Source organism: Papio anubis, chromosome 12 (genome assembly GCF_008728515.1).
Source record: "Papio anubis isolate 15944 chromosome 12, Panubis1.0, whole genome shotgun sequence".
In the NCBI taxonomy this organism is placed as follows: Eukaryota; Metazoa; Chordata; class Mammalia; order Primates; family Cercopithecidae; genus Papio; species Papio anubis.
In genome coordinates, this window is record NC_044987.1 from 6,149,552 (window position 1) to 6,162,530 (window position 12,979).

Below are 12,979 nucleotides of genomic sequence, written 5' to 3' on the forward strand. Positions count from 1 at the left end.
ATGAAGACAAACAACGTAAGGCCTTTCATGCATTTCAAGGGCACATTGTATGTCATAGACCCACATGATGACTCTGATAACTTTAGGCTCTCCAGGCTTGCCCACCGTGGTGTGGCTGTTTATCCAATGAAGGTTGTCTGTCATAAGGTCAGGAGAAAGAATGTGGATGGATCAGCAAAAATGACACAGAGTTGTCAAGGAACTTGGAGATCATGGAGGCCGACCTCCTTAGGAAGCAAAGGTTCAGAGAGGTTAAGGAACAGCCCGGAGGTTACACAGCTCCTTAAATATAGAGCAGGACTTGAACCCCCAGGATGCTTGATTTCTAGTCTTGTGTCTTTCTGTTAAAGTGCATGAGCATCTCTGACATTCCTAGAAAAATAATACAAAGTTATCTCCATGGTGCAAATCACAGTGCCCATCCACCCAGTGTTGACTCAGCCTTGCTTCTGAGTTTAAAACATTTTTAGAAAGCACTAGCATCTAGAAATATCTATTGTGTCTTACGTGTTTATGGCCCTGTACTAAGGCTAAGCCCTAGGATTCTGAAGTCAAGCAAGGAAAAGACAGATTTGCTCCTATGGAGTTTAGGCTCCAAGTAATACATACAGAAGGTGAACAATGAGGGAGTTACTCACCGCATGTGGACATTGAAGATGTTCTGCTACAGACAGAAGCGGACCGAAAGACTAGATCACCCACTCCACGGGCACAGACTCCTCGTGTTCATGATTTGCTGTTGTAAAAATATTCTCCTATTTTATTTTTTCAATTTTGGGGGACTTTGGGGAGCGGAGAGAGGGAAAGCTATGAGCAAAAGGAATGACTTTAAGATGTGGCTGGTTGGAGGGGACAGGTGAATAGGCAGTTCCAGGGAGATGACCATGGGCAGTGGAGGAGGGAATGGGCTAGCAAGGTCCAAGTTCCTGACTTTGAAGCACTGGGAAGTGGTGCTAGGGAACAGTCACAAACCAATGAGCGCTTCCTTGCAGGAATGGTGGTGGTGGTCGACCCAGGTGGTAGCTGTGGGGCTGGCTCACCTCAGAGCAGAGCAGGACCAAGGGTGTCCACTGTCCAGCTAGTTGCCAGACTTCTGGGGCTTCATTTCATTCCCAGGATTAGATGGGTGGAGCATTGAGGCTGTGGGCTCATGTCCTCTGGTAGCCTCTTTCCAAGAGGACAGGGAGAGCCATGCTGTTTCCTCCACGGCTCAGCACAAGGTGTGACTAGCAGAGAAGAGGTGTGTGTTTTCCTAAGATGCCCACGGGAACCCCTTGCTCCATGGCTGCCTGGGGACCACCCTTTTCTTTTCTTTTCTCTTTTTTGAGATGGAGTCTCGCACTGTCACCCAGGCTGGAGTGCAATGGCACGATCTCGGCTCACTGCAACCTCTGCCTTCTGGGTTCAAATGATTCTCCTGCCTCAGCCTCCCCAGTAGCTGGGATTACAGGCATCCACCACCACACCCGGCTAATTTTGTACTTGTAGTAAAGACGGGGTTTCACCTTGTCGGCCAGGCTGGTCTTGAACTCCTGACCTTGTGATCCACCCGTGTTGGCCTCCCAAAGTGCTGGGATTATAGGTGTGAGCCACCGTGTCCGGCCGAGACCACCCTTTTCTTAGTGGCCTCTTGTTCACCACCCCCGGTGCTTAAAGCTCTGTACTTGGCTTCCATGATCCTGTACTCTTGCTTGTTTTTCCTCCTACGTCTTCAACCAGTACTTCCTTGTGCTTTTTCCCCCCTTGTTTCTCCTCTTAACTGTCAGCAGCTTTACAGATCCACTTTCGATTCTTACCCTTGTTGTCCTGACTGCCATTTTCCTTGAGCTGTGCTCTAACTCCATCCTTTTTGCTGCTAGATCTAGCTTGACTCTTTCCTGTCTTCTCCCATCGTGCATTCTCCTTAGGGACCCTCCACCAAGTTGCCATCACTCCATCTGAACTCAACCAAAGGCGACATTGTCTTCCACTCTTCTTAGTTATGTCCCCTAGATTCACCATTTTCACTACATAAACATAAGCAATCTAAGTAGCATCTTGGATTTTCCTCTCTTTATCTCCTATGACCAATCAGTCATAAAATCATGTCGATTTTTCCTTTAAAACACATCCAATATTTCTTATTTCCTCTTCACCTCAACACCCATGGCCCACCTCTTTCTTCAGAACTGGACCACAGTGAGGTGAGTGAGGCACCCACATGGGGTGCCCCCAAACTCAGTAGTCAAGTTGAGTAATATCTTAATGTAATATCTTTTAAAAATCAGAATTAATGCAAACATTATTATGAAAAAAATCAAAATTTTAAATAAAGTCAGGAAGAGTGTTACTGATTTTTCCCAATGTGGCTCAGCAAGGCTCTGCTCCTGACCTGTGTCAGCCTCCTCGCCTTCTTGCCCTGCCCCATCTGTCCTATTCAGCACCATCAAATAGGTCTTTCTTGAAGGCATTGCTTCACCATGTCCCAGGCCTCCAGCATGGCCTCTAGTGGCTCTCTCCTGACGCCAGATTCCTGTTTGGACTGCATGGTTCTCTACACTGTGGTCTTACCCTGCCCTCCAGCTTGAAGTTTTACTCCTTACCCTCGACTGATACCATCCTCAATGCCCAAGGGCATACTTTTCCCTTATGCTTGTCACCTCCAAACAATACCGTCTTTATCTCTCTATAACACCTCCCTGAATCTTTCTTATTCCTCCTTACATAGCTGTCTATGTTCTTTTTTACCTTTGGATGGATTATCTTCCTCTTCTTTTGCTCACATGGCCCTTCATCGAATGTTTTAGGGCAAATCTTACTCAATCTTACAGTTATTACCTTATACTGCTTCCTCCAGGAAGGCTTCCCTGCTGCTATTCCCCTCCCCCTACACATTGGTACTTAATTCTGTCACATCCCTCACTGTAATTTCCTGTTTACTTGTCTGTATGCTCCTAAGGCTATGGTTTATTTGTTGCTTATATTGTATTCTTAGCATCTAACATAATACTTGTCATAGACTAGGTGCACCAAATATATTAGTCCATTAGTGAGCATTGCCATAATTCATTGAGTACCTATTATGGAACAGTAACCACCATTCTTGAGCAATTTGTACTTAAGCCATGCAAGCTGCATGTTGTGCATGTAGCAGAAAAGACAATCTGAAATCAAATAGACTTGGGTTAGAATTCTGTCTCCATTATTCTTTTAGCTGCATGGCCTTGGGAAATTTACTTGACCTCTTAAAACCTCAGTCTGCTCTTCTGTAAAATGAAGATGAAAATGCTAATCTTGCAAGATTGTTGTGAGGATTAAAAGTGACCAGCACGGCCGGGCGGGGTGGCTCACGCCTGTAATCCCAGAACTTTGGGAGGCCGAGGCAGGCTGATTACCTGAGGTCAGGAATTCAAGACCAGCCTTGCCAACAGGATAAAACCCCGACTCTACTAAAAATACAAAAATTAGCTGGGCATGGTGGCACATGCCTGTAATCCCAGGTTCTTGGGAGGCTGAGGCAGGAGAATCACTTGATCCCGGGAGGCGGATCAAGGTTGCAGTGAACCGAGATCGCACCACTGCACTCCAACCTGGGCGACAGAGTGAGACTCTGTCTCAAAAGAAAAAAAAAAGGAGACCATCTCTGGTGCAGAGTGCCGGGGGCACTGAACAGGTGTGTGATGTTTGGTAGGTCCTTTGGGCAATCACCTGTGGGATGGGTAAGTGAGAACCTGTCAGATGGTTTTCTCAAACCTGTGGCAGAGATGGGGAGTGTTGCTTGCATCTTGTTGACTCATCAACAGTTGCAGCCAAGAAAGGAAGATGCCAATGAAGAGGACCGGTAAGCAGGGACCTGTTTGGTGTGGTGGCTTTTTCAAGCAAAGAGGTGGGGGCTGGGCTGCCCAGATTTCTGACCTGTTAATAACCTGCTTTTTTCTCCTTAACTGAGGCAGTTTCATAATGAATTGGAACTGGTGATGTGGTTCTCTTGAGTAAAAATATCATTTTCATACTCTATGAAATAGTTATTAAGTCGGTTCATGAAATGTCTAACAAACAGGCAGGTGTCTAGATAACAAGACCATGAAAGGCTTCTCAGGAGCATCCCCTAGTAAAGATTCTCGTGGTTAATGGTAGGTTTTGTACATTATTGCCTTCTCATTCTTAAAAATAGGATCTGGTGGCTCCACAGAGGACAGTTACAGAGGAACTATGCCTTAAAAATATACAGAGGGTTTCATTTATAAAATAAAAAACGTGTTGACCAAGAGCCCAGCTGTGGGCAAGAGAGACTCGAGGAAAAAAACCAACCATGTCAAATCAAGCTGATTCTGTGCATGGTTGTTACTCAAAGGCTGTGAGTTGACCTACAATATGGCTACCCTGTTATCACCCAGGTGTGGACCCACATTATTTTGTACCCTACAAATTTACTGATTATCTACCTTCTCTCTGTCCTCTGCACATTGTTCCCAGATCACTTTTCTTCAGCCCCTCTTTGCCAATTACATGTTACCTTCAAGTGGCTTTTCTTTAGCAGAGAAAACCCAAACTTTTAAATCTGAATTCAAGTTCTTAGGTTCCCACCACCCTAGCAGGGCCTGTAACAAACTACCTGTCTACCTACTTACAAGAACCAACTCATACTACCTACTACCACTTTACAAGGATCTTTTGTTTTTGGCAAACCATGCATGCTGTCCCAAAAGAAGACAGATGTGGGTAACTTGGAGTTCTTCATAGCATTTAGAATCAAAATTTTCTTGCTCAAGACCCTATTCCTACAACTCTGATACTTGACATTAAATTTTGAAAAAGGCTCTAAAGGAATATGAAAAAGATGAGGATAGAAATTGAGACCACAAGGCTTGATTTATAAGACTAAGAAGTGTGTTTTGAATTGATTCAGTTTCAAAGTTTTGTTGAAGACCTGCTCATTGTTGGGAATCCAAAAGAAGTATTTAATGTAGCTGCTTCAGGAGCGTATAGCATTAAATAAAATTCCAGCAAAATGGTTTGAATCCAAAATTAAGGAAACATTTTCTTTTCTTTTTCTTTTCTTTCTTTCTTTTTTTTTTTTGAGATGGGGTCTTGCTCTGTCACCGAGGCTGGAGTGCAGTGGCACGATCTCGATCTCGGCTCAGTGCAACCTCCACCTCCCAGGTTCAAGCGATTCTTCTGCCTCAGCCTCCCTAGTAGCTGGGATTACAGGCACCTGCCACCATGCCCAGCTAATTTTTGTATTTTTGGTAGAGACGGGGTTTCACCATGTTGTCCAGGCTGGTGCCGAACTCCTGACCTCAGGTGATTTACCCTCCTCGGCCTCCCAAAGTGCTGGGATTACAGGTGTGAGCCACCGTGCCTGGCCAGGAAACATTTTCCGACTGATGCTCAGTAGTGTACTCTCGCTGATGGTTCCCCTGTCTCCTGGCCCCACACACGTATAGGTGGCAAGTCTGCCATTGCTCCATTTACATTCTCACAGTGCTCATCAAGGCCCCTGGCAACAGCAGGCTAAGGATGTTAGCCTTTGATGCAACACAACTGGCGACGTTTCCATTGAGTTCCACTTACATCCTCAGTACCTATAACACAGTTGGAAGATAAACAGCCCCAAAGTAAACTTCATCCAGCTCTAGTTTGAATGATTTTATGAATGTTATAGAAAACCAGGTCCAATATCATGTGCATGGAACCTTCTTCTACATTTTGGGTCCATTGTCATTTTTCTCTGTGCCAATATATTCTCTTCTGTTATTTTTACTGAACTTAAGTGAATGGGCCATTGCAAATTGGGGAAGAGAGCAGATAGTGGGCAACTGAGTCTAACATAGTAGTACTGAATTCTTGTATGCTCAGAAGAAGAGAGGACATAAGTTCTCCAATTGGAGAATCTTCCTGGGAGTTGCAAGCTAGTCTTCAGGAGTGAGAATACCATCTTATGAGCTATATTTGTTGGGACCGTAATGTCAATAGATTTAACTATATTAAATTCTAGCAGAGTTTGGTTTTCTTAGTTGCGGTTTTTACAAAGGTGCAGGGGCCCAAGAGAGTAATAATAAGAAAGAAAAAAAGAAAGTTGAGGATGGGCCAGTGTAGATTAGAATCCTACTCTCAGGAAATCTTCTTTCCGTGAATTTGCTGCTTTTTCTTTTGTGTCTTGGTTTTTAACCTATGTGCCCATTTCCAGGAATGTTAAGGATCTCTTAAATTAAAATAATGTCTACCTTATATTGAAGACCAGGCCTTACATACTTATCACATGCATTTCATATAATATATAATTTTATTAAATGCAATTTTGTATTTTATTTTGCTTTATATACAATTATCTCATACATTATTTCATTCAATTGTCCTACTTCATGAGGTAAGTATTATTACTTCCATTTTATTTTTAGAGGTAGGGTCTTGCTATGTTGCTCTGACTGAGCCTCAAACTCTTGGGCTCAAGTGATCCTCTTGCCTTAGCCTCCTGAGTAGCTAGAACTATATGTACATGTTTCCAGTTTCTATTATTTTCATTTTACAATTGCATGAACTAAGGTTTGGATTAAGGATCAGGCCCAGGCTCCATGTTGGTAAGTGGAAGAGCTGGGATTTGAATTATGTATACCTGGCTTCAAAGGCTAGGGTTTTAAACATAGCAAAACATGACCTTCCATATAGCACATTTGTCTTCCTTAAGAGAGTGCTACGTGGATTGGGATCATATATTTTATGGAGTTCATAAAACTACTAAGAGTGTGGCACAAGTCCTCGAAAATTGGGGGAAATGGACAATTTCTGCCTAGCAACCAATGTCTTTAAAATCTATACACACTGATTAACCAAAAAATGAGGTGAATTTTATTACATAGGTCCATTTTTTTTCTTTAGTATTTATCATTTACTTGTTGTATGGTAGTGGAGTAAGTCTTGTAAGAATATCCTTTCATGATGTTTTTACAGAGTAAGGTACCATTAAAAATAAGCCAAAAGTGTATAAATGCAAGATGGTCAGCATTCCACCCTGCTATTAACCATGAGTTCTTATTTGAAGGCCAGAAAAAGTAGTCCTTAAAAACTTGAAGAAATGGAGGAAGATAGATGCATATATAGTCTGAGTCAGAAATTCTTCTCATTCCCTGTGTCTTTATGTGGGGGGTTAAGGGAAGAAAACAATAGTTGGTTCTGTTCATCTATAGATGATTCCTACTTACATGTGATTGGATGATATGAAGTCATAGTTCCTTTAGGGCTACACTGAGATTTTCCTCCTAATAAGTTTTCTTCTATTTTTTATTGCACAGAGGCAAGGACCTAGCAACACTTATGAAGATCCTCGAATGACCTGTGGTTTCCAGTCCAATTATCACCAGCAAAGACCTTGCTACCCCTTTTGGGATGAGATGGCAACTCAGGAAGTTCCTACTGGTCTTGAACACTGTGTCTCAGGTAGGAACATAAACAAAAGCTGGGAGTGAGGATAGAGTTGAAGGACAATGGAAATCTGATGAGGGCTGCATTCTTTCAAATAACAGCTGCCATGGCTTATGCGGGTACGGATGCTATTGTTCTTGAATGGAAAGTCCCGGGCCTTCTCCATAAATTTTGGGTTACTTTATTCCCCGACAGGAAGTCTAAACTCTAGGAATGGGCCCAAGAAAGGTTGCTTTAGGTCTCCACCTTGCAAATAGTTTTGCCTACCCTGCATTTCCTGACACCCGTTTTGGCTGTTGTCAGAGAGCCTAGAAGTTTTGCAGTCACAGAGTCTGAACTGGATAAACAGAGTTGTGTGAATTACTCGGCCTTCTTAAATAACATGCTTTCTTTCCATGGTCATCTGTTTCCACTGTTCCCGGCCTCTCTGTCTGTGTCCACCGGATCCCACTTCTCTGCCTCTGTCCCTCTCTCCCTTCTCTCCTTCCATTTGCTGGTGGCAGTGCTGCCCTCTGGTGAGCGGGAGTCTCCTCCAGAGAGCTCTCAAATCAATGGATCTACATTCCCAGGGACCTCAAGAGTCTGAAGTCCTCATCTCCATGCGGTTTTCAGGAGACGCTCTGTTTCTCACAATTCCATTAGTCCTTGGTTTACCAGCTAGTGGTGTTTTTTTTTTTTTTTTTTTTTTCCTAAACAAAAAAGATTAAATTTGAATTTGGGGATTTTGAAATGATCAATTCAGATATTAAGTTCACTTTTACATAAGACTATGTTATGATAACATATTTGAATTACAAATAGCCAGTCAAAATCTGTGTTTTCTCCCAGGATGAATTCTTAGTATAAAAATGTCATTACTCTTACATGTTGGGGAAACGTAATTCTAGGGAATGACCTGGGCAGGGCATGGCAGGGGGAGTCACTAACTTGAAGGCTACTTTTTGGTTCAGTGTTATTTTACCCCACAACATTCTTTGGTCAATTACTTAAATAACAGTGGAGAAGTAAAATAAATGTTTGCTTTGTTGTCCATGCTTTATTGCTCATCAGGAATAAACAGACAAAGGGCAAGATGCTGTGGCACTCCCTGGGCTGTGAGTGTTGTGGGTGAGGAGGCATGGGGAGTAGCTTTCCATTTGCCTGGTTTCTCTCCGGGGCAAAATGAAATCAATTCCTGTGTCCCATGTTCCCTTGACTCAATAGCCATTGATCTTTGAGGTATTCTTTGGCACTGCCCTGGATTGTAGACATAATAATATTTATGCTGTCACTTTCTGCTTGGTATCTCAGTTCCTCTAAGCATAAATACAAAAGTCTCAGCTACCTATCCATTTCACAAGGGAGCTGGGAGGATTTTGTACCTGTTCACAGGTTAGACTTAAGGAGTAAAAATTTGAGGACATGAGAAAAGTGATCCTTTAAAATTCTAAACAAAATAGATTTTGTTTGTATAAGCAAAAGGTCAAAATGGTTGTGTTTATATTTGTATAATTCTTGAATCCTATTAATGCCACAAGGCTTAAGTCTTATATCTCCCAGTGCAACTGAGATTAAAGCTGCCTTGATTTAACACTTTCAGCTCTGGAGGGTCTCTGCTTGCTACAAGTTACATCTTATTAATGGCTGAGACCTCTATTTGCTCGTAGCCTGAAGATCAGAATGTCTCTTCTTCATAGCAAAGAGACATGGCCTTCCTTTTCCTTAACTGAGAAGTACATGCACTCCCAAGTGGAGATGATTTTTCATGCTGCTCTTTGTTAAGTTTCTCAAAGGTAAAGACGTTTTTATTTCATGGCCTATGAGACAGTGTTTGGGAAGCATATGAAGAACAGCTTTAAAATGCAAGGACTTATAGCAGGATAATAGCATCTTCCTCTCATAGTTTATAGTTGCAAGAAGGAAGCTGGGGTCACCCCGGCTTTTGGTAGATTGAGAAGATTGGGGCATAGAATAACCATTCCTAGAATGACCTGGGTTGCCATCAACCGCAGCTCAGAGATGGCACACAGCTTCCATTGGGGTGTGGCCCCTACCAGTTGGGGGCAATCTCTTCACAAATGTGATGGTTGTAGTTCCCACTGTCCTAGACTCCCTCTGATGGAAATGTTTAGCAAGAACCCTGAGCCTTTCTAGCCCCTCCTTTAACTTTTGAGCTTCCCAGATGAAGGAGTTGGAGGGATTATTTCTGGGCTGTGGTCCAGCTCTCCTCAGCGATGGGTGTTGTTTGGATGGGGATCTTGGGGTTATAGGGAAGGGAGATGAAGACATAGACCAACCAATGATTTCTCCAGCTGTGGTACATTTCCTTGGAGATGTGTTGAATATAAAGAAAGAGAAAAAATACTTGACATTTTTTTCATCTTCTTTTATCCTATTTATAACTTCGGTTTCCTTCCCGTCCTCCGTCTCATGGCTACTGCCCACCCCTGCTCCCCCCTCACGTTTGTGCTCTCAGAAGGGATGAATGAACTTCTTTTCCAACGACTACACATCTGTCAGTGCAGAGAATACTGACAGGAGGGGCCATCAAGGAATGAGCAAGTCTTTTCAGAATGTTGTTCCTATTCACGAAGGGGCAGAGGCTGAGGAGGAGGAGGAGGAGGGGGAGGAAGAAGAGGAGGAGGAGGAGGGTGGCGGAAGGGTGGGAGGGAAGGGGAAGAGAGAATCAAGCAGAGAGAAAGTATGAATGAGGGAAAGCCTTACCAGGTGAGTGAGAGAGAATACTCAGGCGCCAAGGCCTGTTGGGAATCGATTGGACAAAATAGATGATAAAGTGGGTGTGGTGGAAGAAAGATGTGTGAAAATGGACAGAAAATAAAGGTGGATATTAGTGGCGTGGTAGGGAATAATTGGAAAGGAAGATGAAAGATGAATGGGAAAGGGAAAAAAAGTGGGGAGCCCAGAAAAAGACAAGGCAAGAACGGGAGGGGAAGATAACATGAAAGAGAAAAATAGATGAATCTGAGGACATTAGCTATACAGCTAAAAAGGGAAGCCACATTTGCATGCAATTGCCTGTGCAGCTGTACATTTCCTCACAACAATCTTGTAGTCATCATTTTCTTTCATTTCTGCCTCCTCCTACCGTCCGCCTCTTCCCCCTCCTCCCTATCAGCCTGGAGCCATTAGCGAGAGCCAATGGGGCTGAGTGCTGGTGTTCTGCATGAATGAATGGGTCCTTTCTGTCTCAGCTTCTCGTCATCCTTCTGTTAGGGAACCTTGTGAATCAATGGAGCCTCTTACACAAGACATGGCTGAAATGTCTGTTACTGTTTATAGTCTGACTGGAGTGGAGCCACTGACCCTGCCTCCTCTCTGCTCCCTTCCTCTATTCTGTCCCTCAGCCTCAGCCCTTTCTCTCCAACCATCATAACAAGAATCATTTTTATGTTTCAGTCTCTTGCTCCTGTCTCTAAGAGCTCACTGACGTTTTACTGTCATTAACTGTCATAACTAGTTCCTACCCACAGTCCTGTTGGACAGACAGGGTAGTAGCAGTGAGCTTCAGAGTGGTGCCCAGACCTAGCTGAAGTCAGACACTGCCTGTTTTCCAAAACTGACATCAGAGACCCAACTGAGCCCGCAGGACACAAGACCTCAATCCATCCCATCAATGCCAGTGGTCCATATTTGATTTTAGCCTCACAGTTTTGATGCTCATGAGTGGTCATAGTTTCTATCAGAAAATATGATGCTTACTTAGCACTCTTCCAAAGTGTTATAATATCAATTTTTTTTTTCATTTCAAGGACGGATTTGTCTGGAATAAGGCAAACTTACAGATGTGATGTTGTGAGCAAATTACACTTTTGCAAAATACTTGCTTAGAGCTGGGAAGCAGCCTGGAGCTAGAGAACATAGGAAGCACAACTTACCTTCGTGAGGAGGAAGCTACAGTCTTATTACCATGGTCCTTGATTTGAGAAACAAGACAACACTTTTTCTTCTTGTAGAATACAGTTTGCTATGTCTTCGGTCACTGAACACAGCAAAACCTTCACTGAACCACATTCACAGCCTATCTGCCACTTCCCATTCTTCATGAGAAAGGACATTTATTTCGTGTAGTAGGAAAGAACCTAGACACTGGACCCAGGTCGCTTGTGTTTGCATCAGTTCTTCCTAACTGTGTGACCTTAGACAACTTAATCTTTGTAACCCAGTTTTCGGATCTATACCAATGATTCTCCAAGCATGGTCCCCAGACCAGCAGCATCACTATCATCTGAGAACTTGTTAGAAATGCAAAATCTTGAGCCGTACCCTAGACTTATTGAAGCAGAAACTCCCAGGGTACATGAGAATCACTTTAGGGCTTGTAAGACACTGGTTATGGAGTTCTACCCCCAGCGTTTCTGATTCAGTGAGCCTAGGCTAGGGCTCAAAAATTTGCATTTCTAACAAGTTCTCAGGTGCTGCTGATGCTGCTGGTCTAGAGATCACACTTTGAGAACCACTAATACGTGTAAAACATAAAACAGTGCCGTCACTTAGCAAGCCTGATATGAATATTTGCTATTATGACTCATTGTCCCGAAGTGCATTTTGGGAGTCCAAACTGCGTTTCATTGAGTCAGAGAGTGACCCACTGATTGGTTGAACACGTTTGGTGACCAGTGCCACGCCCAGGATACTGAGAAGATATATGGAAAATGGGAAGCCTCAGTTCTCCTTTAAAACAACTTTTATGCAAGTGTGTGTGTGGGTGTACATTTACATACTAGAGCAAATGGTTTCCATATGAAATATTACACTTATTTATGACATAAAGTTTGGCAGTGTTAATGTGTGACTTTGGATCTCACTAAAATCTCTAAAACAAATTTACTAACAAAATGGTGGAACTAAAGAATGTCTTTCCCAAATAAACTTTGGAAGTTCAAATGGGAGATATGCTGAGGGTCCGAGTTCATAGTCCCTCCTGGGGCTCTCTCAGACGGCCTAGCGGCTGGGAGAGATCAAACCTGGGCCAATGTTTGGAAAGGGCTATCCACAACCAGGTGGGACGTCTCAGCAGGAAACACAGATGCCTCCAATTTGGCTTTTAAGTGTTGAGAACGCTGAGGGAGTGCCAGAAAGACTTGTTAAATGGAGACTCACCTTGCTCTGAAATGTTTATTCTTACAGCAGGTCTGTGGTTTTACAGAATGGTGTTTCAGACTCTGTCATCTGCTGCACCGCTCTCTTCTTTCCTCATTCAGGGTGGGCTTTTCTTTTCTAGAGGGTCTGTGTCAGGTTCTTTGTTCTTCAGAACAGTTCTGGTCCTGAGAGTGTGTGCGCTTTATGGATGTTGTAACATTGGACGATTACAATATTGGACTAATGCTGTCCCTGAGAAGAGGCTGGACTGTTCCTCTCGGAGAAGACTTATAGGGAGTCCAGGCGAAGTGAAGTGGAAGCACAACTGGGCCACTCCGGTCTCAGGGTTTATTTTTTATTATTCTTTCAATTTTCCAGCTCAATGAGGAATTGTCTATGCTAATGCCCAAATATTCTCTAGGGAATTAAACTCCTGTCTAAAGTCCAAACATAAAGGGAGATGGGGAAACGTGGACCTTTTTGGATTCTGCCTGGATGG

At 43.3% G+C, this 12,979-nt stretch overlaps 1 protein-coding gene across 3 annotated transcripts in view; it reads left to right on the plus strand.

Moving 5' to 3' along the window:
- The window catches only part of ETS1 (ETS proto-oncogene 1, transcription factor), a 127,764-nt gene that overhangs the window by 23,035 nt on the left and 91,750 nt on the right, over positions 1–12,979 (plus strand). For all 3 annotated transcript variants that reach the window (XM_021926740.2, XM_021926739.2, XM_003910944.5), the window contains exon 3: positions 7,272–7,416. In XM_021926740.2, coding sequence (XP_021782432.1) covers positions 7,272–7,416 — 145 coding nt within the window. The remainder of the gene's footprint in view (positions 1–7,271; positions 7,417–12,979) is intronic.